Source organism: Chamaea fasciata, unplaced genomic scaffold, assembly GCF_029207755.1.
Source record: "Chamaea fasciata isolate MVZ Bird 193981 ecotype frontalis unplaced genomic scaffold, bChaFas1.0.hap1 SCAF_17, whole genome shotgun sequence".
NCBI lineage: Eukaryota > Metazoa > Chordata > Aves > Passeriformes > Sylviidae > Chamaea > Chamaea fasciata.
The window spans coordinates 15,307,562-15,329,268 of record NW_027094102.1 but is presented as its reverse complement, the minus strand read 5'-3'; the positions used below and the strand labels follow the sequence as shown (position 1 = coordinate 15,329,268).

Here is a 21,707-nt window from a genome sequence, read left to right as displayed (position 1 = left end):
GGAATACCCACACCCAACTATGACTGCCAAAGCCTAAATCTACTGTGGGACTGATAATGGAAAGAAGTAGGCACATGGCCAAAGGTTCAAATGTAGGAACCATTTCTGACTGCCACTCTGCCTTTGGCCAGAGAGGGAAACAATGACAGTGCCACTGACAGGTACCACCTGTTAAAGAATCCATTCAGTCCCAGTAGCTTCAGGTGCATCTGCATTGGAAACGCAGGTTGAGCTCTGGAGAGGCAGGAGCCCAAGCCCGCAGCAAGAGGCCATGAACGGAAGACCCTTTGCAGAAAAAGGGCCCAAGGACCTGAAGCCCAGAGAGGGGACCCAGACTCAGAGACACTGCAGCAGCTGAGGACCCTCAGATTTTCCCTGTGCTGTGACAGGATAAAACCCTAGGGGCTCCTTTGTTTGGAGTCTCTCTTTGGAGGCACCACCTTGAGCTCTTACTTTGTTGCTTTGCTATTTAGTTGTTGCATCATGATTAAATTATCTTAGGGATCTGGACATCTGTGACTCTATGGAAAACCTGGGGTAAGAGGCAGTAAGAAACCTGCTGGGACTAAGTGTGGGATGTGAGCTGCCAGTGACTTAGTCCCAATTCAGGTGGTGCAAAAGTGACTGGCAGTGTAGCTCCAGGATGGTTGGACAGGGAAGTTTCCTTAAAACCACCAAAAATTTCCCACATTGAGAAAAAAACATTCATAGTGAAGGAGTGAGGCATTCAACAGCAGCTCCAGAGGTGCTAATGCCTTGAGCTCCAGAAACTCACAGGCAGCAGAAGTAGCAGTCCAAATTCCAGCCATGCTCCCACAGACCCAGGTCACAGTGTGATCCACTACTTAAGTTTTAAAAGTTATTAAAGGCTAAAGAAACCATTTGTTTCACACTGGGAATGATTAATGACTAGAAATCGTATTACCAGTGCTTCTTATGACTAATTTATTAAGCTTCTTTTTTAGCATTACCAGATTAGTTTTACTCCCAATGTGAAGCTGCTCAAAGTTCAAAATTAATTCCTTAGAAAAATTGGGAATTCATTTAATTTGGAGACTGGCAATAAAGAACACATCTGTGAAATCCCTTCAAAAAAATTTAACATGAAAACCTGGGAGAACACAGAGCAGCAAGGTGTTTGTTGCTTGCACTCTGCTCAATCTTGCTAAATGCCTGTACTAGCATAGGGCCCAGAAATGTGACAACTGAATTAAAACCTTCAGAAAATCTAAAATAAGTAAATCCACACAGGGATGAGGTAGAAATGCAAGCTAGCAAGAGAAGTCCTAAGGCCTAGTATAAAGTTCAGAAACATTGTGTTTTGCAAAGTTAGTTAAACTATAGTCATAACAAAAATAATGTAGCCCTGCTGATAATTCCTAGAAGGAACAGATAAAACTATACGCGTAGCATTTGTGTAAGAATTCGTGAAAACTGTCGCACATCAATTTTAGCTTAGGATAGGTCCAACACTATTGTAAGAAATTCGTGTTTAAGTCTAATTGGACAAAATTAGAATAAAATGTACTACTTTGAGAACACACACACAGACGACTCACGAAAACACCGATGTCACTGTTGTTGCTACTGCTTCGATTGCAACTGATAAAGGCACTCACGGGACACAGACTACTTAGGCCTCTACTGCTGCTGTGGCTGCTGCTTCTGCTTGGGACTTAGAGACTTTACGTTAGAAGCCTTCGGCGTACTGCTACAGACTCTAATAACTTTGCCTTCATGGGACTGATTTAACAATGCAATAAAGGATTTCTTTTACAACTACCCAGCTTTTAGTCTTCAATGAAGATGCCCAAACCTCTCAGCGTCAAGAAATATCCCCAAAAACCTTTCAACTTAAGGACATTCAGCTCCTGGTTCACCTAAGGCAAAGAAAACTGCCTCTGCTGCTTTGCTGTAAGGTGAAGGAGATGCAGATTACTCAGGGCAGGCTTTCCCCTTTTTCACTGACTCTGTGGCTACGGCTATTTACTTTACATTACCTTTGCCAGTCTTGGCAAAGGTGAAAAACAACTGCATCGTGCTCTTGGGGCAGCCTATCCCAGTTACTAACTATGGAGACATTAAAGCAGAGACTCCATTGTCTTGCTCTTGGCAACAGCTGCCCTCAAATTTCTACATGTTACTAAAACAGCACCATAAACTATGACTGTAAGTAAGATAAGGAAAAAATATTTTAAGACTGTAAAACATCACCACCAGGTAACTCTTCACATTATAATACTGCCAACCTTAAGGCAGCTGGCAGCTGAGTGCTTCCCAGATCCTCCTCAGTGAAAAATTATTTGGGAAATAGTAGAGTTGAAGGAGATGGCTGCATGGGAAGCAAATCAAAATCAGATTGAAAACAACACCTTGAAGTAAATTATTAATTTCCATACGGAGCAGAAACTTATTTACAGAAAATACAATATGATCTACGCAGAAAAGCAATGGTTTCTGGTATTCCATGTAATTGGATTAAATCTTAAATTCTGGGTGAGAATGGAGAGCAGCAGAAGAATGAGATATGCAATCTGCTTACACAAACTCACAAGCAACAGGAAACAGAGTTCTAAGCAACTGTTCCAAAGGCAGGTGACAGTGAAGGATGGACCCAGCATCTCTCTTTGACCCTTGCTAATGCACAGTGTCAGCCAGCAAGAACTGGCACGTCACTCTGATCCTGCCAGAGGACAGACACTGGCTCTGCAGTCAAAGGAACTCAGTCAAGTGAACTACAACACGAGCATGGCTGACAGGCTGGGTTTGTGCTCCCAAAGCAGAAATCATGAACCCCTACAACCATGCAATGCTGAGACCAGTAAGCAATTCATGACAAGTCTGAGATGCAGAAAGATGCCCACCTCCATCTCCTGCTCCGCCCACGTGTTACAAGAAGCAGTTAAAACCACAACTTTCTTGCACTCCAGGTAAGTATCCAGTGTCATGAGCAAGGCACCCAGCACAGACTGAGGAATACATGGTGCTTCTTACTCCTGCTCTGAGAGTAGATCCCCTCTTCCCCACCTAAGGCAGGAAACTGGACCTGCCTCGATCGGTTCAGGGTGAATTAAGCCATGGCAGCTGAGCTCTGCTCTGCCCAAGGCTGGCAGGGGGGCACTCTGCACTGTTCTTTTGAGACAGCAGAGTGTGAAACCGCAGCCTTCCCCTTGGGCTGCACACAGAACAGAGAACCTCTGGCTCTCTCCCTTCTGGGCAGTTGACATGGGTTTTGTAAAGAGCATATTATTCTATTCCATCTGGGTGGAGCAGAATTGCTTATCTTTGCCCAAATGGGTCAGTGTCACTTATCAGATGGTGGACTGCTACTTATCTCTCTTCATTGTTTCACTACTTCCATGGGAATGTCTTCTGCTAATGGACCATTAAGAGCTCATCAATGACATTACACATTACCGTGCACTATTGTAAGCTGCTCCACACAGGGAGGAGGAGCCAAACCATCTTAACCTAGATAAAAAGGAGCCACAGTCCCACTAGGGATCCAGTTTCCCCACCAGAACCCTAGAGGAAGACCGGACCCATCTCACCCTTACTGGACCCTTTTTTCTTCAACGGGACCATCTCTACTCCAACAGAACCACATCTGCCACTCCAGGAGGGCTGACTTTGCACTGCTTCCAACACCCTGACCAACAGGGTGTCAGGTTGTACTTCTGACTGTCAGGGTTTTTCTAGGATTTCTTCTTTATTTGTCTGCTTATTCTTCTGTACTACAACATCTGTATTTTTACATCCCTAGTAAAGAACTGCTATACCTATTCCCAAAATCTTTGCCTGACAGCCTTTTAATTGCAAATTTATGATAATTTAGAAAAAGGGGGGAGGGGCTTACATTTTAAAAGAGACTCCAACCCTCCCTGGCAGATACCTGTCTATCTAAACCAAGACAGCAGTGGACAAAAGGTGCCACCACCTGCAGACACACGGCCTCTGTTAAGCTGAGGCCTGTGCAAGGGAGACCTGAATGCACTAATACACAGGTGAGCCTGAAATAGTTTGTGTTACTGCGAGACCCAAGATCACCTTAACTCCGCAAGGAACCTGGTAGGTAAGCCAAGGGCCATGTTTCCTGCCAAGGGCAGTCCTCTACTAATATTATGTCCCAAATTGCATTTCAGTACCTTGCTGAAGACAATGAACATCTTAGAATCTCTTGAAGAAGAGCATGCAGGGCTGTCCTCTGTCTCCAAACTTTCCACATGCCTAGGAACTAGAACTGCATTGAATTAAACCTGGTGGTACAGTTACTCATTAATTGCTGTGAAATACCATTAATGGGTGTTGCATAATGGATGAAAACAGCTCAACTCAAAGCACAAATAACTTTTTGCTTCGCTCAAAAACTCACAAGAACATAAATAGTACAGGAACTTCCAGTATTACAAATGCATAACCACCCCTTTGTCACACTGTTGTCACAGAATACACAAAGCAAAACTAATGTTTGAGTAAACCCCAGGGAAGGACAGTGCACATACATTTGGAAATAAGAGTCATGTTTCAGTTCAAGTCCAGCTAGCTAAAACTTTCCAGAACTCAACATTGCAGTTTTACAAAAAAGTGAGCATTTAGATAGAAACCAGATGGGAGGAATCACAGGAAAAGCTTCCCAAGAAACATAAATAATGCAAAAAAAAAAAGGAGGCCAAAACAACATTCTATTTTAATAATTGTTATCTTTACAGTGGGTTTTTTTTGCTGTGATGTCAGAAGTCAAAACCAGTACTTTAGTGGTGGTGCTAGTTTTAATAAAATTAGGAGCAGCATTAATCTAGCAGGTATTAAATAGACTTACTTTTTAGATCAAAACATCTTCTGTGTTCTAAATAATTTCACTCTAGGACTTTAAACAAAAGAACTCGTTGTACAAATCAGAGGAACAATGGTCCTCGATATCCCAGACAAAATGTTTCAATAGGGGTGAGAACAGCTCCCATCATTCACATACAGAAAGCAAACCCTTCCTAAAAAGTGATAACGTTCTATTTTATTTCAGCACAGTAAACAAAAAACACCTTAAATATCTTGTATTCAATGCCACTGGGTAGCACTCACAAGCTATCTTAAATAAAAAAATGAACACAGTTTCAAAAAATGAGCACAGTTTCAATTCAACATCTCCAGCATCAGGAAATGCACACAATAGAGTATGTCAATAACCTCTCAGCAGCACATACTCCCTCTGAGAGATAGACTTCAAAGAACTAAGGATTTTAAAGAAGATTTTAGTCAGAGATAAGCTTTGCTGGAATTAATTAAAGTTTGTTAAAAATTTAAAGTTTGTGGTTAGTTAAGGGAAACCAGACTTGAGTTAACTTTCCCAGGCCTCAATAACTGATTGCTTGTCAACTTTGTGTTTGCTTAGCTGGGTTTGTAATGAAGAACAGAGAACCTGATAGATTTAGGAACACAAGACAATTACAGAAAATCCCCTACTCTGAAAGTCATTGAAAGTCATGTACCTGGGGAAATGGGAGTCCTACCAGAGCTCATTTGTCACATTTGCATTGAAAAGGTAGAAAGTTCAGAGCGATGAAGAGTCATTTTACTTCCTCATTTTAAGTTCCCTCCCCTTGGAAAAAAGACCACCGACCCATTTCAAAGGGCAAGCTACTCATGAAGTGGAGAATGGCAGGTACCGGGGCTATGAATATGCATTTGTGTTTTGGGTATTGAACATCTTTGTAAATAAAAGGACTCTGTGATTGTCTGTAAATTGTGGAGTTTATTTGGGAGCTACCCCGCATGCTGCCCGGCACTGTAATAAACATACACTTTCTAACTTTAAACTGTTAGAGGGTTTTTGTCCGTCTCAGTTGGATATCGGTAATAGATCGATATTCGTATTTTTTTAATAGATCATCTCTGACAGCAGAGCAAGTAAAAATAAAGCTAAGAGACTAGGCAAGGATCAGCAAACTTTTAAAAATGCAGATTAAAAAAGCATCAAACTACTTGTGAGTTTATATACTTGCGAAAGAACTTCTCCAAAACTGAATCAGTACAAACATGGGCTTACTGAAAAGTGACACTTACAGTAAAAGTAAGTGGCAAAAAATTTGTTATCAAGGTCTGACATTAATTCTGCTGTGTTTTACTCTGGGCACAAGCAACTGAGTAACTCCACATCTTCCATTAATGCCAGTAAGACAGCACATTTTTATATCAGAAAATTTCTTTCCTCCAAGGGTTTATGCATGCCCTGTCCTTTCTGTTTTAGATGAACCCTTCATGTCCTGGACTTACTTATTCCCACCTCCTCCTCCTCCTTGAAAGCTTTCAGTCAAATCCCAGACCACCTTCACACTCCAAGCCCCCTTCTTCTGCCCGGTGTGTGCTGAAAGACAAACACTTCTCTGCCTTCCTGTTGGTGGGAGGCAGCAGAGGGGAAGTGTCAGCTCAAATGATCAAACCAGCTCATCAGATCAAAATGCCAGCTTATTTCAGACTCAAACATAACACAGGTTTAGTTGGATTGTTTTAAAAATACATCAGCATATTCCTTCATTTCTATTTAAAGCAAATCATTTGGAAAAGAAGAGAGAGATGTAGGCTAAGACAGAACACCTACTTCTGAAAGCTGCAGAGGGTCTGCAGAGTATAATAAAAGCACAGGCACAGCTCTAGTGACAGTGCAGGTCACCATACCATCTGTCCATCAGCATTCCAGACCATTTATTCAACCATCTGCCCATGGACATTGGGAAAAGCCAAGCCTGGACCTCATTAGGGTTCATACCACTTTCAAGTAAAATGTAGGTCTCAGATTTAGGTTAATATTTTTTAGTTCTGAGAACAACATAAATTCATATTGATAAAGACTGCTAAGCCCCCATGCTAGCTCTCCGCTTCATCTCCACTGCAGTTACCAGATTATGTGGTAACTGCAGTGGGGTTGTTTAACTGATGCCCAGGCAATCTGTTAGGCATCAGGGTTAGCTTTGGTTGCTTGCATATGAACAGTTAAAAAAAACCAGGACAGCTGTATCTAGAAGTCAGCTGTACCAGAAAAGCTAAAAGCTTCCTCACACACATTCACCCCAGAGTAACAAATTTCAGAAGCGGGAAGAAACAGAAACTTGTGCTGTTGACTTTGCCCAGATCTGATCCTGGCAAGTTACTCAAAAATAAATCCAAAAATACAGGGAAATGAATAGAAATTCACAATGACACTGTGCCTTTTCACCTAAGAAAGATCTTACAAACCTTAAATATACATGTTATGTTGAAAAGTAACGCATGTCAAATATACAGAAAACAGTGTGGGGAACCTGTGTGCCTGGCCCTACACATCTCCTACAGTCAGTGACAGTACTAGTGAAACATTCCTGAGATGGAATTAAACTAAACACTTCTCCGATTCATAAGCACGGCCCAGTTGCAGAGAATATTTTAAAATTCCAGATTTCAGACTGAGGGAGGTCTAAAGGCACGACAGAACTAACACTGAGGGCGGCTGTTACTCCAGCTGTATGCAAAGAGAAGCTAGGGCAGGGACATCAGTCAGTCCTCAGAGCTGGGACTCTGAGGTTAGTTTGCGTGATTAGAGCATGGTGCTAATAACACCAGAGATGGTGGGTTCAATATGGGCCATACACTTAAGAGTTAGACTTGATGATCCTTGTGGGTCCCTTCCAACCCAGCATACTCTGTGAAATTCTGGATGGACTTACAGCAAATGACCTCATGGCAAAGGGCACAGAATAACACAGAGAAATAAAACAGGACTTGTTCCAACAGGTCAATGTCTTTTACTGGGGAGCTCAAACTGGACCTCCACTGCCAACAGGGTTATCAACAGTGCTGACAGAGCCTCACTTTTCCCTCACCATCCCCCTCCCTCACCGCACTGCCTGCAGCCCTGCAAGGACAGCTCAGAATGGGGTCAGCTCCAGTCAAAGCTACAGTTTTAACTCCATTTAAAACAGCTTTTTTTTTAACTACTAGAAAAATGAAAAGGTCTGAAATGTATGTCTTGCATGATGCTGTGGTCTCATATTACACTATACGGTATAAAATAATAAAATTCATCTCACAAATTCTTTAATTTTTGCCTTAAAACCCACCAGGTCCCTTGCAGATGTTGCTGCTATTGGAAGCTGATTGAGAACTTCACTGCACTGTAACTGGAAACCATCTTTCAGTTATCAGCCTTCATCAATCAGTGGCCAGTTTATGCCTGTTCTTGTCAAACTGAGATCCTCCTTTGCCAAGGCTCTTCCTCCCTGTGAAACTCAGGACAAATCAAAACACTGCCCCAGCCTAAGTGCATTTAAATCTTTCTCTACACAAGAGGATCTTCCTTCCTCTGAAAGCCCTGGCAACCTTCTCCACTTCAAATTCCCCTGATACTGGTAAAGTCACACGAGTTTCACAAAGGTCTGGATGTGGCAGCCAGATGTGCTTTGCTAGATTAAAAAGCAGCAGTAATTTTTCACAGGACACAAGGTCAATCTCCAAGTGTGAGCACAGTTCCTGGTACTAGCGACTGAGGCAGAAAACCCAAGGATCCAACACACAATCCATCCTCTCTGGCAGATTTCAGAGACTTAAACCAGCCCTTGGAGTACTTTCCAGGTATGATGTGGGGGAATGCCAAGCCAGGTGTGCCCCGAAACCACACCTTGTAGGGAGAGGTGACGGAGTAAGGTGAGGCTGGGACAATATTTACAGTCACAAGAGACACTGTGTTAACATCTTGCTAAAAAAAAAAAAAAAAAAAAGGTATTCTGCATGAATTATATGGTTTCCTGGAAAGAACATCTTGCCTCCTGCCCAACTGTTGCCATGGCCACCAGCTCACTGGTGATCTATAGCAAAGCAGAGAAGTAACAAGCCTGTCCTTCCTGGCCTAATATTCCCCAGAGCACCACTCTCTGGCTGCAGACCACTCAACTTTTCCCAAAGCTCAGCCCTGGAGAGGACAACCACAGCTTCGGGACAGCCAAGTGCCCAGGCTGGTGGCTGCAGTGCCAGGTTTCTGTGGGGCTGGCCCAGCTTCAGATCTGGGGCTCTGTTTAAAGAAAAATGCAAAGAGGCTTTGCTTGTTGAGGAAAAAAGCGTAGAGCCAAAAGGCAGTGGCTCTGTGACATGGCCTCTTTCCCACCTTCCCACTCTGCCCCAGCTCCCACGAGCATACCACTCACAGCCAGGCAAGGCATGGGCATGCCCAGAGCTTTGGAGGGTCACCAGAGGACTGACAGCAGAGGCCAATACACAATATATTCATATTCTTCCCAATCCTGGCACACAAACCACAGCAGTGCGAGCCTCTGCTGTCTACACTTACTCAAAGGCATTGCACCTATTTTTACCCATTACCCATCTGACATGGGAGCACACTTTACCTCTAAAGGTAACAGAGAAGATATAGATAGATGGAGACATGACAGTACAGCAAAGTGTTTTAAATCCCATTATTTAACTTTATTTCAAAAGAAAAAACATTGCTTAACACCATTGCTGCCTTCCAGATGAGACACTAAAGTTATAACGTGCTAAGATTAGTGATTTTTATACTTGTAGGCTTTAAGATATCAAAACTCACAATTAATTGAGCTGAAGCAGTACAGCGATGTGTACCTGCCCACACAGCATGGACACTATCAGTGTCTGATATTAAGAGAAGGAAAAAAATATGGACTACCTTCATAGGACTGTATTTACTACATTCCTGCTGTGCATAGGCTTCCAAATAGTTTTCTGGAATCCCCTACATCAACAGACTTCTATTAAATTTATTACGATATTTCTAGGCCCTGGTGTGCTGCAGCAGTGCTGTATGACCTGCCCTACGCTGAGCAGAGCACTACAGACACAGCAGCCTCCAACTGCTAGAAACAACAACCACAATCTGTATACCCATATGCTCAGTGAGAAGGCAGCAGGATAATCTGGTATGGGAAATGAGCCTGTGCTCCACAAAATGCCCCACAGAATCTCAGTGCTCTGCTCTGACTGTCACAGAGCATGTCCTCTGTCTTGGATGCTGGTGGAGCAACCACTTCTACGAAAGGATTATTCCTATGGCAACCAGAGCCATCGGGCTCACCTCAGTACCATCAATAAACTCTTGGCTGTGTCAAAACAGGCCCGGCAAAGCAGCATGCTGTATCTGGGGCAGCTCTCTCACTTCCATCTCTTCTCAAGACAAAACAGGTAGAACATGCAAGTCCTCCTTTCCCTGCCAGTGAACTAGATGGGACATGAAAGAGCTGCAGTTCTTCAGCATACTGCATTTTTCCAAGAAAATGTTATTCAGGAGACCAGCCATCCTGCAAGACGGTGTGTAGCCTTGGCAGAGCAGTCCGCACCTCAGAACTCAGAACTTTCATTCTGCTTAGCATGTAAGGGTGAAGGGCAATTTCTGTCACTGGATAAATTCCAATTCTTACTGATTAAACCTTAATAGGAACTAAAATTAAAATACAGAGGTTTTTTTTCATCTCTCTCAACATTACTGCTGAGCTATGGAGAGTTACCAACCGATCCTTGTCTCCTGCGCATGGTCTTACCTGACAGTCGAAGTCCTGGAAGTTGCGAGCTGCATTCTGTTAATAAAAGACAGGAAAAAAGAAGAAAAAAAAAAAAGAAAAAAGAAAAAAGGAGATCAGCATAACACCCCAGAACATGTCCAACAACATCACAAAAGTTTCCCATATAGACATCTGTTACAGCACATTGAGACTGGCTGCAGTCAGGTAAGCAGTGAAATGCAAAACAAGCAAACTCCACGCAAGATGTGCCCATCCCTATACAACAAGATTATAGGGCTGTAAGGAGGCTACCAGCTAAGGGAAGTGAGTACCTGTGTGCACAGCTGAGAGTCTTCAAGCAGGGACAGAGGCACACAGGAAGGACACTGGCCACAGCTGGGCTGCATATGGGTCTGGGTTTTGTCTACTCCTGGTGTGCATTAACAATTTGGACGCAAAACTAAAGGACTACTCCTGGGATCTCACGTACTGAGTACAAGAAAAGAAGCCATGCAGTCAGCTCCTGTGCAGCCACTGCTGCAGGTATGGGATCGTTTCATGACACAGGGACCTGCAAGCTCCTGAAACCCAAGGACACGGGAACTGCACGAAGTCGCTCACCACTGACTCATCCCAGAGGGAGACCCCATGCATGCAGGTGGACACAGTCAGTACAGCACCTACTTGGCATCCTGCAGGTTGGAAGGTCTGCAGGAACCTGTCTGTGTGCCCAGGTACTGTGTGACACCTGCGGCACGGCTGGCTAGGGGTGGCCAGGCATGCAAGGCTCGCCATGCTCTGTGCCGGGATGGCAGCAGCTGTGGTGCCTCACCACCCCTGGAAAAAACTGCATGCACACTGATTTGATTTTCTTCTTAAGTCATCACAGAGGCATTACCAACCTCTCTAATTGGCCCAGAAGCATGTCCATCTTCAGAGCCCTCAGAGATTGGCTCTGTCAGACATGATGGAAGCTTCTAGCAGCTTCTCACAGAAGCTATTCCTGTGGCCCTCCCTAACTACCAAAACCCAGGCTGTGCCAAATCAACACAGCACCTTAGTACTAAAATTACTAGGATAAAACGAGGACTACATATTGACAACAGAAACACTCCCAACATTTCCTCTGGCTGAGCACCCTCACTCCTCTCCATGTGTAAACACATCGCCGTGTTTTCCTCCCTGCAGAGCCTTGCCTTGTTAGTAAGAACAAGCGTTGCATCGTGCATTCTGTACTTTGAGACATTTGAGATCTCTGCAAATTGTTTAAGAATCCATTCCCCTCTTTCCTGCTCTGTGTTAAGCATTGAGCTGTGGCAATGTTTTGAGCAGGACATAGCAAAACCCACTAAATCCTCAGGACTGGGGAAAAGAAAATAAAAAAGCAGTCTCCTCTTATTTCAGTTTGTGACCCTGAAATTGCTTGAGATTTCTGACACCACTGCCAGCTTGTGACACAGGTCAGTTCAGTCACCCATTTCTTTATGGAGAAATAAGAAACTTCTGCATACAGCACTGGATTTGAAGGGTGCATGCTAAGTAAAAAAGAAGGTGATGTGAATTTGTACTTAGAAAAGTCTGAGATTCCCCAAGTGAGTGGAGAGGAAATGACACAAAGCAAGGAATGAGGCTCTGAACTGGGCTGCTTGTTGTCAAGGCATACCATGAGACAGAAGAAGCTCACATGCTGACACGCCCTGACTCCCACATGCTTGATTTTAATTCACTGAAAATCTGACTTTAAACCATTGTCTTAACTTGAGAAACTTTAAGGCAAGTTTTTCAGGCCCCTGAATATGCAATGGCTGCACCTCAAAGCACAGAGCTGGCTGGGTTGACCCAACCCAGCCTATGGGATGCCCATTTGATTTCCTGAATCCAGCTCTGGCATTTCAGTAACTTTCCACTGAGCCTGAATTAACAGGAATCAAAGGTGCCAGAATAGTAAAGTGTCACAGGGCTAGTTTTTCCGATCAGGCAATACTCTCTTCTTCTCTCTCTTTCAACTAAATGGGAACATTTGAAGTTCTTTTGCTTCCCCAGGAAAAAGTCACTGCATTTTAGTGAGCCTGAATTAGGTGAACAAACATAATCTATTTTACTTCCCTGCACTTGATATTAGACTTAAGTTACACACAAACAAAATAGTGTTTATATTCTTTAAAAGTCAAGCTTGTAACTTTTCGCTGATCTGAGGCAGAAGAAAGCCAGTGGTCCAAAGTGGCATTACCTACAGCTCAGACAAGTGAACAAGATACAACCCACTTCCACTGGCAATTCCATTGGTTTCACCAGAAACACCAGAGCTCCTTCTCTGTGTACAGTACCCTTTGTTTCTGAGGAGTTCATGAGCATTCACTCATTAGTACCTTAAAAATGCTACTGTACTTTTTCTGGCCATTAATCCATGCTGGCTCAAACTCCTACATCTAAAGTGGGTTGGACGGTAAAAACCTTAAGTGAACTGCCAGCTCAATAGATTTTGGACTCTGATATGTTGCACAGAATGGCAGGTTATTGCACCGCACCCTCATGCTCCATAAACTATATCTAAAAGGACACATGTATTATCTCAAGCTTGAGAGCCCTACTAAGGGCCAGACCTTGGAGGTGGCTGCTCCCTGAGGCCCTCATTTTGTTGAAACAAAGTGTGAAAAAGGGAGCCACAGCATACTTCTCTTCCCATGCAGTATTGAGGATGGTTCTGGAGCTACCCTTCATATTTCTCCCTACTGAGATACTATATATTTCCCGTAACTTCAACACTGAGTCAAGCAAAGAAATAATCACTCTCTCTGTGCCCTTCTGCACCCTGGTTAACACCACTTGGTGGTTGTTTGGGCGAGCACTCTGCATTTGAACCACAACTGACACCACAGCAAGGACTGGATGGGGCTGACCAGGAAATACTTGACAGAAAGACTGGAAACTTATAAAGTAAAAACCACTTTGATTTGACATGCTTCAATGCCTCCTACTTAGGTCAGCTGACTGAAGCAAGGACAATCCACCCAGCTGAATTCAAACACAGAAAATCCCAGGAGAATCTTGAGCAACATCTAGGCCACTGCATTTAGGTAGCTTGTCTTCTGTAAATGTTTATCTCATTTTAAAGTTACAAACTGCCCTCAAAGCCTGTATTCTGTATTTTTATTTGATCTACACTGATTTTGTACTTTCAAGACTCACCCTTTCAGGAAACATTTTTTTTTAAAATGGTGGAAGCCCAGCAGTCAGCACTAATCTGTCAGAACAGGCAGCTGGACTGCAGATTTCAGCTGAGTTTTTAGACTTCACAGATATTAAACAGATATACTAGAACACTAAAGAAATGAGCAAAAAAACTAATTAGTACAGACTAAAACATAGCAGAATTCCAGAGATTTTACCCATTTTGTTGGGGGACAATGCAGTCTTCTGCAAGCACACAGTGAGCGGACAAAGCACCACAGACAGCCCCTTTGGCAGCACAAGCCAGTTCTTGATCATCAGCCATCAAACAGCAAAGCCTTAGGAACTCCTTCCCATGCCATTAGACTTGTCTGTGAGCTATGGAAAATGACCAAACCACATTGCTCATAATCACAGTTTGCAGATGCAAGATGCTAGATCTTGTTGGGACGCCTGTAATGAACTTAGGCACTCTCAACAACAGTTTGTGGCAGAATCAAGTGAGGCTCTTCTTCCAGTGAGCCCAGATGGCTCTTAACCTGGCCCACAGAAGACAGAGTGAAAGACTTAAACAGCTACTGTGATACAATGATTTTCCAAAGTCTCAGTATTGTATAAGTCTGGACCCCTCTAACTGTGCTCTGCAGACATTAAAAGGAAATGACTCTCCATTACTAAATCCAGGGAGACAGGGCTGTTTTAGGGCTCAAAACACTAAAGGATCATTTAAGACAGAATACTTTAAATAAAAAAGTAAAAAAAAACCAAGCTAAACAACAAAACAACACAACAGCAACCCAAAATCAACTAAACAAAAAACAGGATACAATCCAGCATTTTCCTAAAAAGGAGAAACTGATTAGAGGTTCTACAGCTACACCAGGTCAGGAATGGGATCACCTTTCCAATTGCTGCCCAGCCTTTGAAAGGCCTCAGTACTGGCACAATGTACTGTTTGGTCAAGACTCCAAAATTACCTGAATTGTGGTGGTCTGTCTTTCCCTGAGACTTTGGAAGAGTGGGTGGTGGTAGATTATCAGTGTGGGGAAGAATTTACTGTGTTTCATACTTCAGGTACTTCAATCTGTGGAGAGATTCTGGCACCTAGGGCTCCTTGCCAGACACAAAGTCACCCTGAGTACACCTGTGAGGATAAAGCAGCAGCCAGCATTACCTTGTCATTCAGGAGTGGTTTGATCTCTGTCAGCTGAACATCCTGCAGTTCATCCATTGTGCTGGAAGTAGAGCCAATTAATCCTCAAAGCAGCAAAAAGGGATTCTAAAACAAAGGCATACAATTAGAATCATAATTACAAGATATGCTAATCAAAAAATGCTTAGAGATTTTTCATTAGACTTGTCTGTGCTTCAAATTAAGCCTGCAAGAAGCTGATTCTTAATGCAACACAAAGCACTTGTAAGTGCAGAAGGCAAACCCAGTTCTGCTCTCACTGTGTCAGTCTGGTTACTTCTTGCCCTGCCCACTGAAAGCTGCCCCTGAAAGCTCGGGCCTTTCAAGTGAGAAACTGCATCTACTTGCATGCATTGTCGGTATTTCAGCCGTAGCATGTCTGGAAATGAACTGGAAATTACTTGATCAGCAGAGTGAAAAACTGTTTAGTATACGATAATACTGACTTCCCCTGCCATGCCCTACAGACCCAAACCCCAGCATTCTGCCACCAAAGGCAAGGCTGTGCGGTATCCCTGAGACATACAGCCAAAACCACATCCACACACAGGAGATGGAGGTGTGGAGATCCACACTCCTTGCTGGCAGAACACAAGAGAATCCAGAACTCAGGGCAGCCCTTGCTGTAAAAGGTAAGATATAAAAATGGCCCTAGATAGTGCTGGTCCAGTGGAACATGTGCAGACAACACTGTTAGCTTGGCAGCCCAAACCATCATTCTATCAGATGGTGCAGAGTCAGCAAAGGAAAGAAAAAAATGTAATCAACAGTGTAAGAAGCTGCCATATGTCTGTAGGAAATTGCTGATGCCACGGAGCCAGAAATCTTCAAGTATAAATACAGCAACAAAGATGGAGGAACAATATGGCTGAGTTTACAAGGCATTTAATTTTTACTCTAGACACTCGAGCTGTGTTTCTAGACAGAACAATTTCTAGTGCAAGCACCTGCAGCAACATGAAAAGGGCTCTGGCAAGAAATGATCACACCTGATGGTGCAGCCTACCTAGCTGTTCAGGAAAACTGTACCTATTACTGCACATGAAATAAACGAAGTCATCAACTTCATTTGATGGAACAGAAGTAAGCATGTGGTGGACTTCCTGGGCATCAGCTGAGTGTGCTAGGAAAATACTTTTGAATACTGTCACAAATCAAATTCTTTGTCTAAGATATTACAGGCCACTAACCACAGAAGAAAAAGAGTGGAAAAAGAACAATCGTGTTCACCATCCGCCTTAATTCAACAGAGACATGCACTGGGGAGGAGGGGTCCCCCTCACCCCAAATGCTGTGCAAAGCTGCATCCTTTGTGCCAGGACTAACACTGGTGTGGCTGAAGCCAGTCTGTCAAGAAACGAATCAAAATGTCTTTCCCTCTGAAAATCAGCTATAGGAACATTGTCTCTTTTAGATCCTTTGCTTAGGGAAACTCAATTATTTTTCTTTTTCAGACTTATTTTTACCAGTTGTGAGAGTTCCAAGAAACCGGCAACAATCTCCTTACTCCACAATGAATTTTTATTCAGAAGAGGAGTAAGAGCCATTATGTAGTGCACTGTAAGCCCCAGAGGAAAGCTCATTACTGTCATACTGCTAAGATATTATGGAATAAAAAAAATATTTCTACTAAGGAATTACAACTTCCATATACACTGGGACTAATCAAGAGCTCAACATCTACCAGGTTGTCTCCAAAACAGCATCAAACGAGGTTACAGACACAAAAGGAATTTCAAACAAGCATCACAAAGCTTATCTGCAGATAAGGTGCAGACAGGTGACACAATACTAGAATGACCACCTTCACCTTATTAGTTGGAGAGTGTATCCCTTCTCTTATGCTCCTTTGAAAAGACACCCACTGGTGCCAGGCAAGAAGGTTATGCTTATTCTTGGGGTTACCCAAGAGACAAAGAAGTTGTCCACTCTATCCAAAATAATTAAAAAACTGTGCACACACCAGCCACCTTTCTCTGTTAATTTTTATACACATGGGAGTTCTCCCGAGTCTTGGGTTCACACCTTGCATTTTTGCCTAAACCAGAGTCTACAGAGAAGGAGGACATCAATATAATAACCTCTCTCTACTGAGCTGTGGCTGACCAGAGAACACCTCAGAGCACCAATTGCTCTGCATTAGATTGCTCAAAGAAACTTTTGCTATAGCCTTGCGGATACTTTTTCTAGTTTCCCCTGAGCAATATGAAGTCCCAGAGAGGCCTGAGACGCATTCTAAACAAACCTGATCAGGTACACTACTTGCTGTCAATACAAGCATGTCCATGAAATGTGCAAAGTCTAGAGAAGGGGAGTCAGAGAGTCACACATTTTGTACCCATGCACTACACTGTTAATCATTTATTATATGAGAAGGATAAAAACCTAGTAGGTTCAAAGGAGTTCAAAGCAAGGATTATGAAATGCATTTATCTCATCAACTCTGGCTTAATACTTGGTCTCTAGATGCAACTACAGTGTACACAATAAACAATATTGAAACAACTCTGAAATTAATCTGATGTTTATCTTCCCGGTCCACTTTTGCTCCAAATGCTGTCTCAAGGGAAGGGCAAGTCTCTAGGGCAAGCTGCTGCTAGTCATAACGTATACTATGTGCTGCCCCTTCCTTAAAGTAAGCTGGGTAGCAACAAAAAATGTCTCCTGATTTGGGTTCTGAGAATTATGTCAAATTTCCTTGAGACAGAAGAGACAACTTTCCTTAACACCAGCTAGGTTCAAATAGCTGCGAAAACCTCTGTAGGGAAGTTCACAGAAGAGTACGAGACTTGCTCTGCAGTGAGTCTGCAGCAGAGTCAGCCTAGAAGGCTCCTCAGCTCACAGCACATTCTCACCCAGAAGTAAGACCTACAAAGGACCCCTGCAGTGGGAACCAAATACTGAGGTGAGACAGAAAGTCATTGAGAACTGCTCAACTGAGAGCAAAATCACACAGAAAGATTAAATCTGCACAGCCTCAGACGATGGATTTTTTTCTAAACATCTTGATTCTGTATCTATTCACCTAGCTTGTAAAGTTTTTTGAAGGCTTTTTGAAGGAAAAGGCACAGGGGGTCCCCATCACTGCTTGCAAGCAGCTTTTTTAGCTTGCTGAACCAGCTCTTCCCAATCCGCTCACTAGTGAGCTCTCCCAGAAATGGCTGACACAGCCTCAGGACTTTATTTTAATCTGGTCAGAGGATATTCCATTGGCAGATGCGTGTACTTTTCTCTTCCCAAGGTTTTAGCAAGCTCAATGTGATTGCTCTAGATTAAATCAGGGTAATTTGTCATTACAGCATAAAATCTACTAGCTCTACATGACTATCTGCCACAACTTCACCTGAGCACCCTGCTATGCTAACGGCAACGTGTTTTGGTTTGTAACATGGCAAATGGGCACATTTGAGCAAAAAAGGCCACAAAAATTTCTCAAAAGAGGATGCTTTGTAGTAGAGAGACCTTTGAAGAGCACATCTCCAAGTGCACAGGCAAAGGAAAGGGTGGGGTGTTGGTGAGCTGGGCTATCCTCTGCTCCAACCATGCTAAAGACTCCTCATAAAAGCTCTGCAGACTTGTCTGCCCAGGAAACAATTTTCTCCCACCATTCCTCCTGTTATTTAAAGAGACAAACATGTCATTTCATAAGCTGAAGGCAAGTTTAAAATACCACAACAAAGCAGCATAAATATTCATAACACTGAAAAGATGTTTGTAGAAGACAGGCCACAGGCATAGCAGAATGTTTGCCTGAAACAATCCATGTATAAATCATACTTTTTTCCTAGAAATGGCCCAGTACCACCTGCTTTGCAAGTATTCCTCTTGTCTCTATTTATATATTACTATAAATACACTCAAATCCCCCAACTGAAACTATTCATCCCTTTCCAAAGGTTTCCTAAAGGCTGAAGTAGATTCTATGCTCTTTGAAAACCAGCAAGACAAGAATCCAGGAAAGATGTGGTGAATTATTAAGCACAGAGACTAGAATCAGGGTAGAAAACAGAAAGCTACATAAAAACAAGGCAGGCGAGACCCAGAAAGAAATCATCTACCTATAAATAAGATCTTAAATATGTGTTTGCATGTTTACCCTAAAACAAGGCTGCTCTCAATTTGCATCATTTCAACATACAAAGAAAGAAATAGGAGTAAAGTTCTGTAGTCAAGAGCATGAGTACTACAGACCTGGATCCACCAAGTGTGAACTGCAGTATCTGTAGGTCCTGAGGCTCCGGTTTTTGGTCACTGAAGCTCTGGCACAATTGCTTCCTGCAAGGTTAAGAGCTGCAAGAGCTGCATCTTGAATTCAAATCTGTTTTCTTATGGAGGTACAACCTCTCCACACTATTTAGGAACTCAGTGCAATAAAACCTTGCATTCAGAGGCTAAAAATTCTTGGTTTTTCCCCTCAATTTGACTACAGCTTATAATTTGTTACCTTCATAGCCACTTACACCCTTGCTTTGTATGTTAACTGCACTGAGGCAAAATTACACCCATCGGTTGTCAAGCTGTGCTACAAAACATGGCATCAAATGTTCCTAAGCATATGCTCACTCGTCTGACACACAACAGAGGCAAGCTGAAGAAGTTCCTCTCTAGGGACTTACAGCCATGACAATCCAGGTAAGGCTCCTGAGAACCACTCTATGACAAGCCAGCTACATCTTATAAGATGGAAAGTAGAAGTGCTGCTCCCAGGTACGCAAAGGAAGATGGGAACAAACACACTATTTGCAACCTATTCCAGAACCAAAGTCTGCAGGTTTGCTGCTCAGGTGCTGCGTAGCTCTCCACTGCAACTTCTCCCTTTCTTTATAAGGGGATTCCTACTTCTTGTGCCTCCTGTGCTGCTCTCCCAAAGATGGGAAAAGCAGCTGCCTGGCAGGGCTACTCAGCCTGGCCAGGCAGACCACAGTCTTGGCATATAGATCTCAGCTAATTTTCATGTACGGACCTTGAGACCCTTCGGCATTCCTGTTCTGTTGCTCCTCTGCCCTATGCAAGCCTCTGGACAGCAGTCTGCTTCCCAAAACCTGCACACGCTACTCTGTTTTGTCTACTAAAATGTTGGCTGACATGGTAAACTTTCAGAGAAACAGGCAAAGAGCCCAAATTCAGTTTCGAAATATTTTCCAAGGTTACTCACATTGCATTCCAGCTTATGTATTTTTGGGAACGTGCCACATGGTGCTCCACCTTCAAGACAAATGGTGTGCCTTACAGAAAGAAACTCTGTTCTGCTTCACCAGTGCAGTCACAGCTTCCGCTGCTGCCAAAATGATTTTTGCTTTTATATTTCTTTCATATATATTAGTAGCTCGGAGACTATTGTTGCATAGTTATATAGTTCCTACCTAATTCCAGTACTTTTCCCCTACCCTAACAGGGAGAAAGATAAAACACATTCCAGAGGCTCCAAGCCCTGGGGGCCCAAAGTTAGGCTCTCTGGGCGCCAAGGTTGAAACTAGCTCTTCAAGACGCATTTTCATAAACAAAGTTTAGTTCTTATCTAAGGGGGGGAGGGGGGGATTCAGAAAAGGGTAGAACCAGGGAGGAATTACTTCATCACTTGTGTTTCTAACTGGGGATTCTTGTCAATTATGCTAATTTGCTAAACTTACAAAACTGTATTCATCCTATGCGAGGCTGGGCATTTTTCCGTATCTGCCCCTGGAGGCCCCCAATACAGACCAGCCTATATAATACCTCCTATACTAATACTGTCTCAAAAGTATGTTGTTTTACTACTACCTCTTTAAGGCATCAGTGCACTTAAGCAAACCACAAGCAGCTTCCTAAACCACCATGATTTTATGTCCCTGGAATCTGAGCTACACCTAGGACAGGAATGTCAGCGGGTGAATATAATTTCTATAAACGAAGACCTACATTTAACAATGGTTTTGTAAGGAAAAGGTCTGTGCCCAGCTTTTCATAATTCTGGATGAATCCAAATTTAATTAAAAGCAGTGTCATACTGCCATGGGTGTAACTGAGCTCAGCAAGCAGGACACTGTCCCTGCCAATTGCCTGAATTAACAGGCATCAACTATAGGGCTGATTAAGCAAGAATGCTGTAAAAGTCTTTAAAGTGTTTTACATTACCTGGACTAGTGCCCATGAAAACAAAGAACTATGCTGAGCTCCCCTATACAGGACAATCTGTCAGCAGTTTTAGAGTGGGGACACCCACGATATAAACTGGACTGAGAAACTTCTCTAATGAAAACTGTGCAAATTGTTGTCTTTGAAAGACTCTCTTCCAATCATGGTATCTCTTTCAAACGGCTTTGCAGCATTTCTCTTCTCCCCAAGGCAAAAGAAATAAGCAATGACTGTTACCACCAGCCATGTTATTCACATGATGCTCTATGTCCTTTTGTGCCCAGTGGCATCACTCTAAAACAACACCTGTGTTAACCAGTGTCAGAGCTCACACAGCTCAGACTAAACCACAGAGCCCTTCTTGCCAGTTTCATGGTGAAGGACATGTTCAAATGGATCTGTTCCAAGACTCTTTCCTATCTACTGAGTCACCTTCTTCCACTAGCCCTGTAGTTCAGGAGGTCCCACCCAGGCAGCGGTAAGGGCTCTTGAGGGTTTTGGCTAGTTGTTTGTCCAAACCAAAACACGTGTAGCTCTTCATCAGCACTGCCACCATCAAGGCACCACAGCACATTCTCCTCCTGTCATCTCCTCCCTGTCCTGTGTTCCCACCCTTCAGCACTCACTATGTGTAGCTGACCTCAATCGCTCTCCAGCACACACCCACCCACGTGACACCATGCAAGTGGGGAAAACTCCTGTCTTCAGCAGGAACATGTTCTTAAGCAGCT

General features: G+C 43.2%; 1 protein-coding gene across 3 annotated transcripts in view; it reads right to left on the bottom strand.

Moving 5' to 3' along the window:
• NDRG3 (NDRG family member 3) overlaps positions 1 to 21,707 on the bottom strand; it is a 68,359-nt gene that overhangs the window by 20,862 nt on the left and 25,790 nt on the right. For all 3 annotated transcript variants that reach the window (XM_066198690.1, XM_066198691.1, XM_066198692.1), the window contains exons 2-3: positions 14,845 to 14,949; positions 10,539 to 10,574 (exon numbers count right to left, since the gene is read on the bottom strand). In XM_066198690.1, coding sequence (XP_066054787.1) covers positions 10,539 to 10,574; positions 14,845 to 14,901 — 93 coding nt within the window. In that variant the 5' untranslated portion in view covers positions 14,902 to 14,949. The remainder of the gene's footprint in view (positions 1 to 10,538; positions 10,575 to 14,844; positions 14,950 to 21,707) is intronic.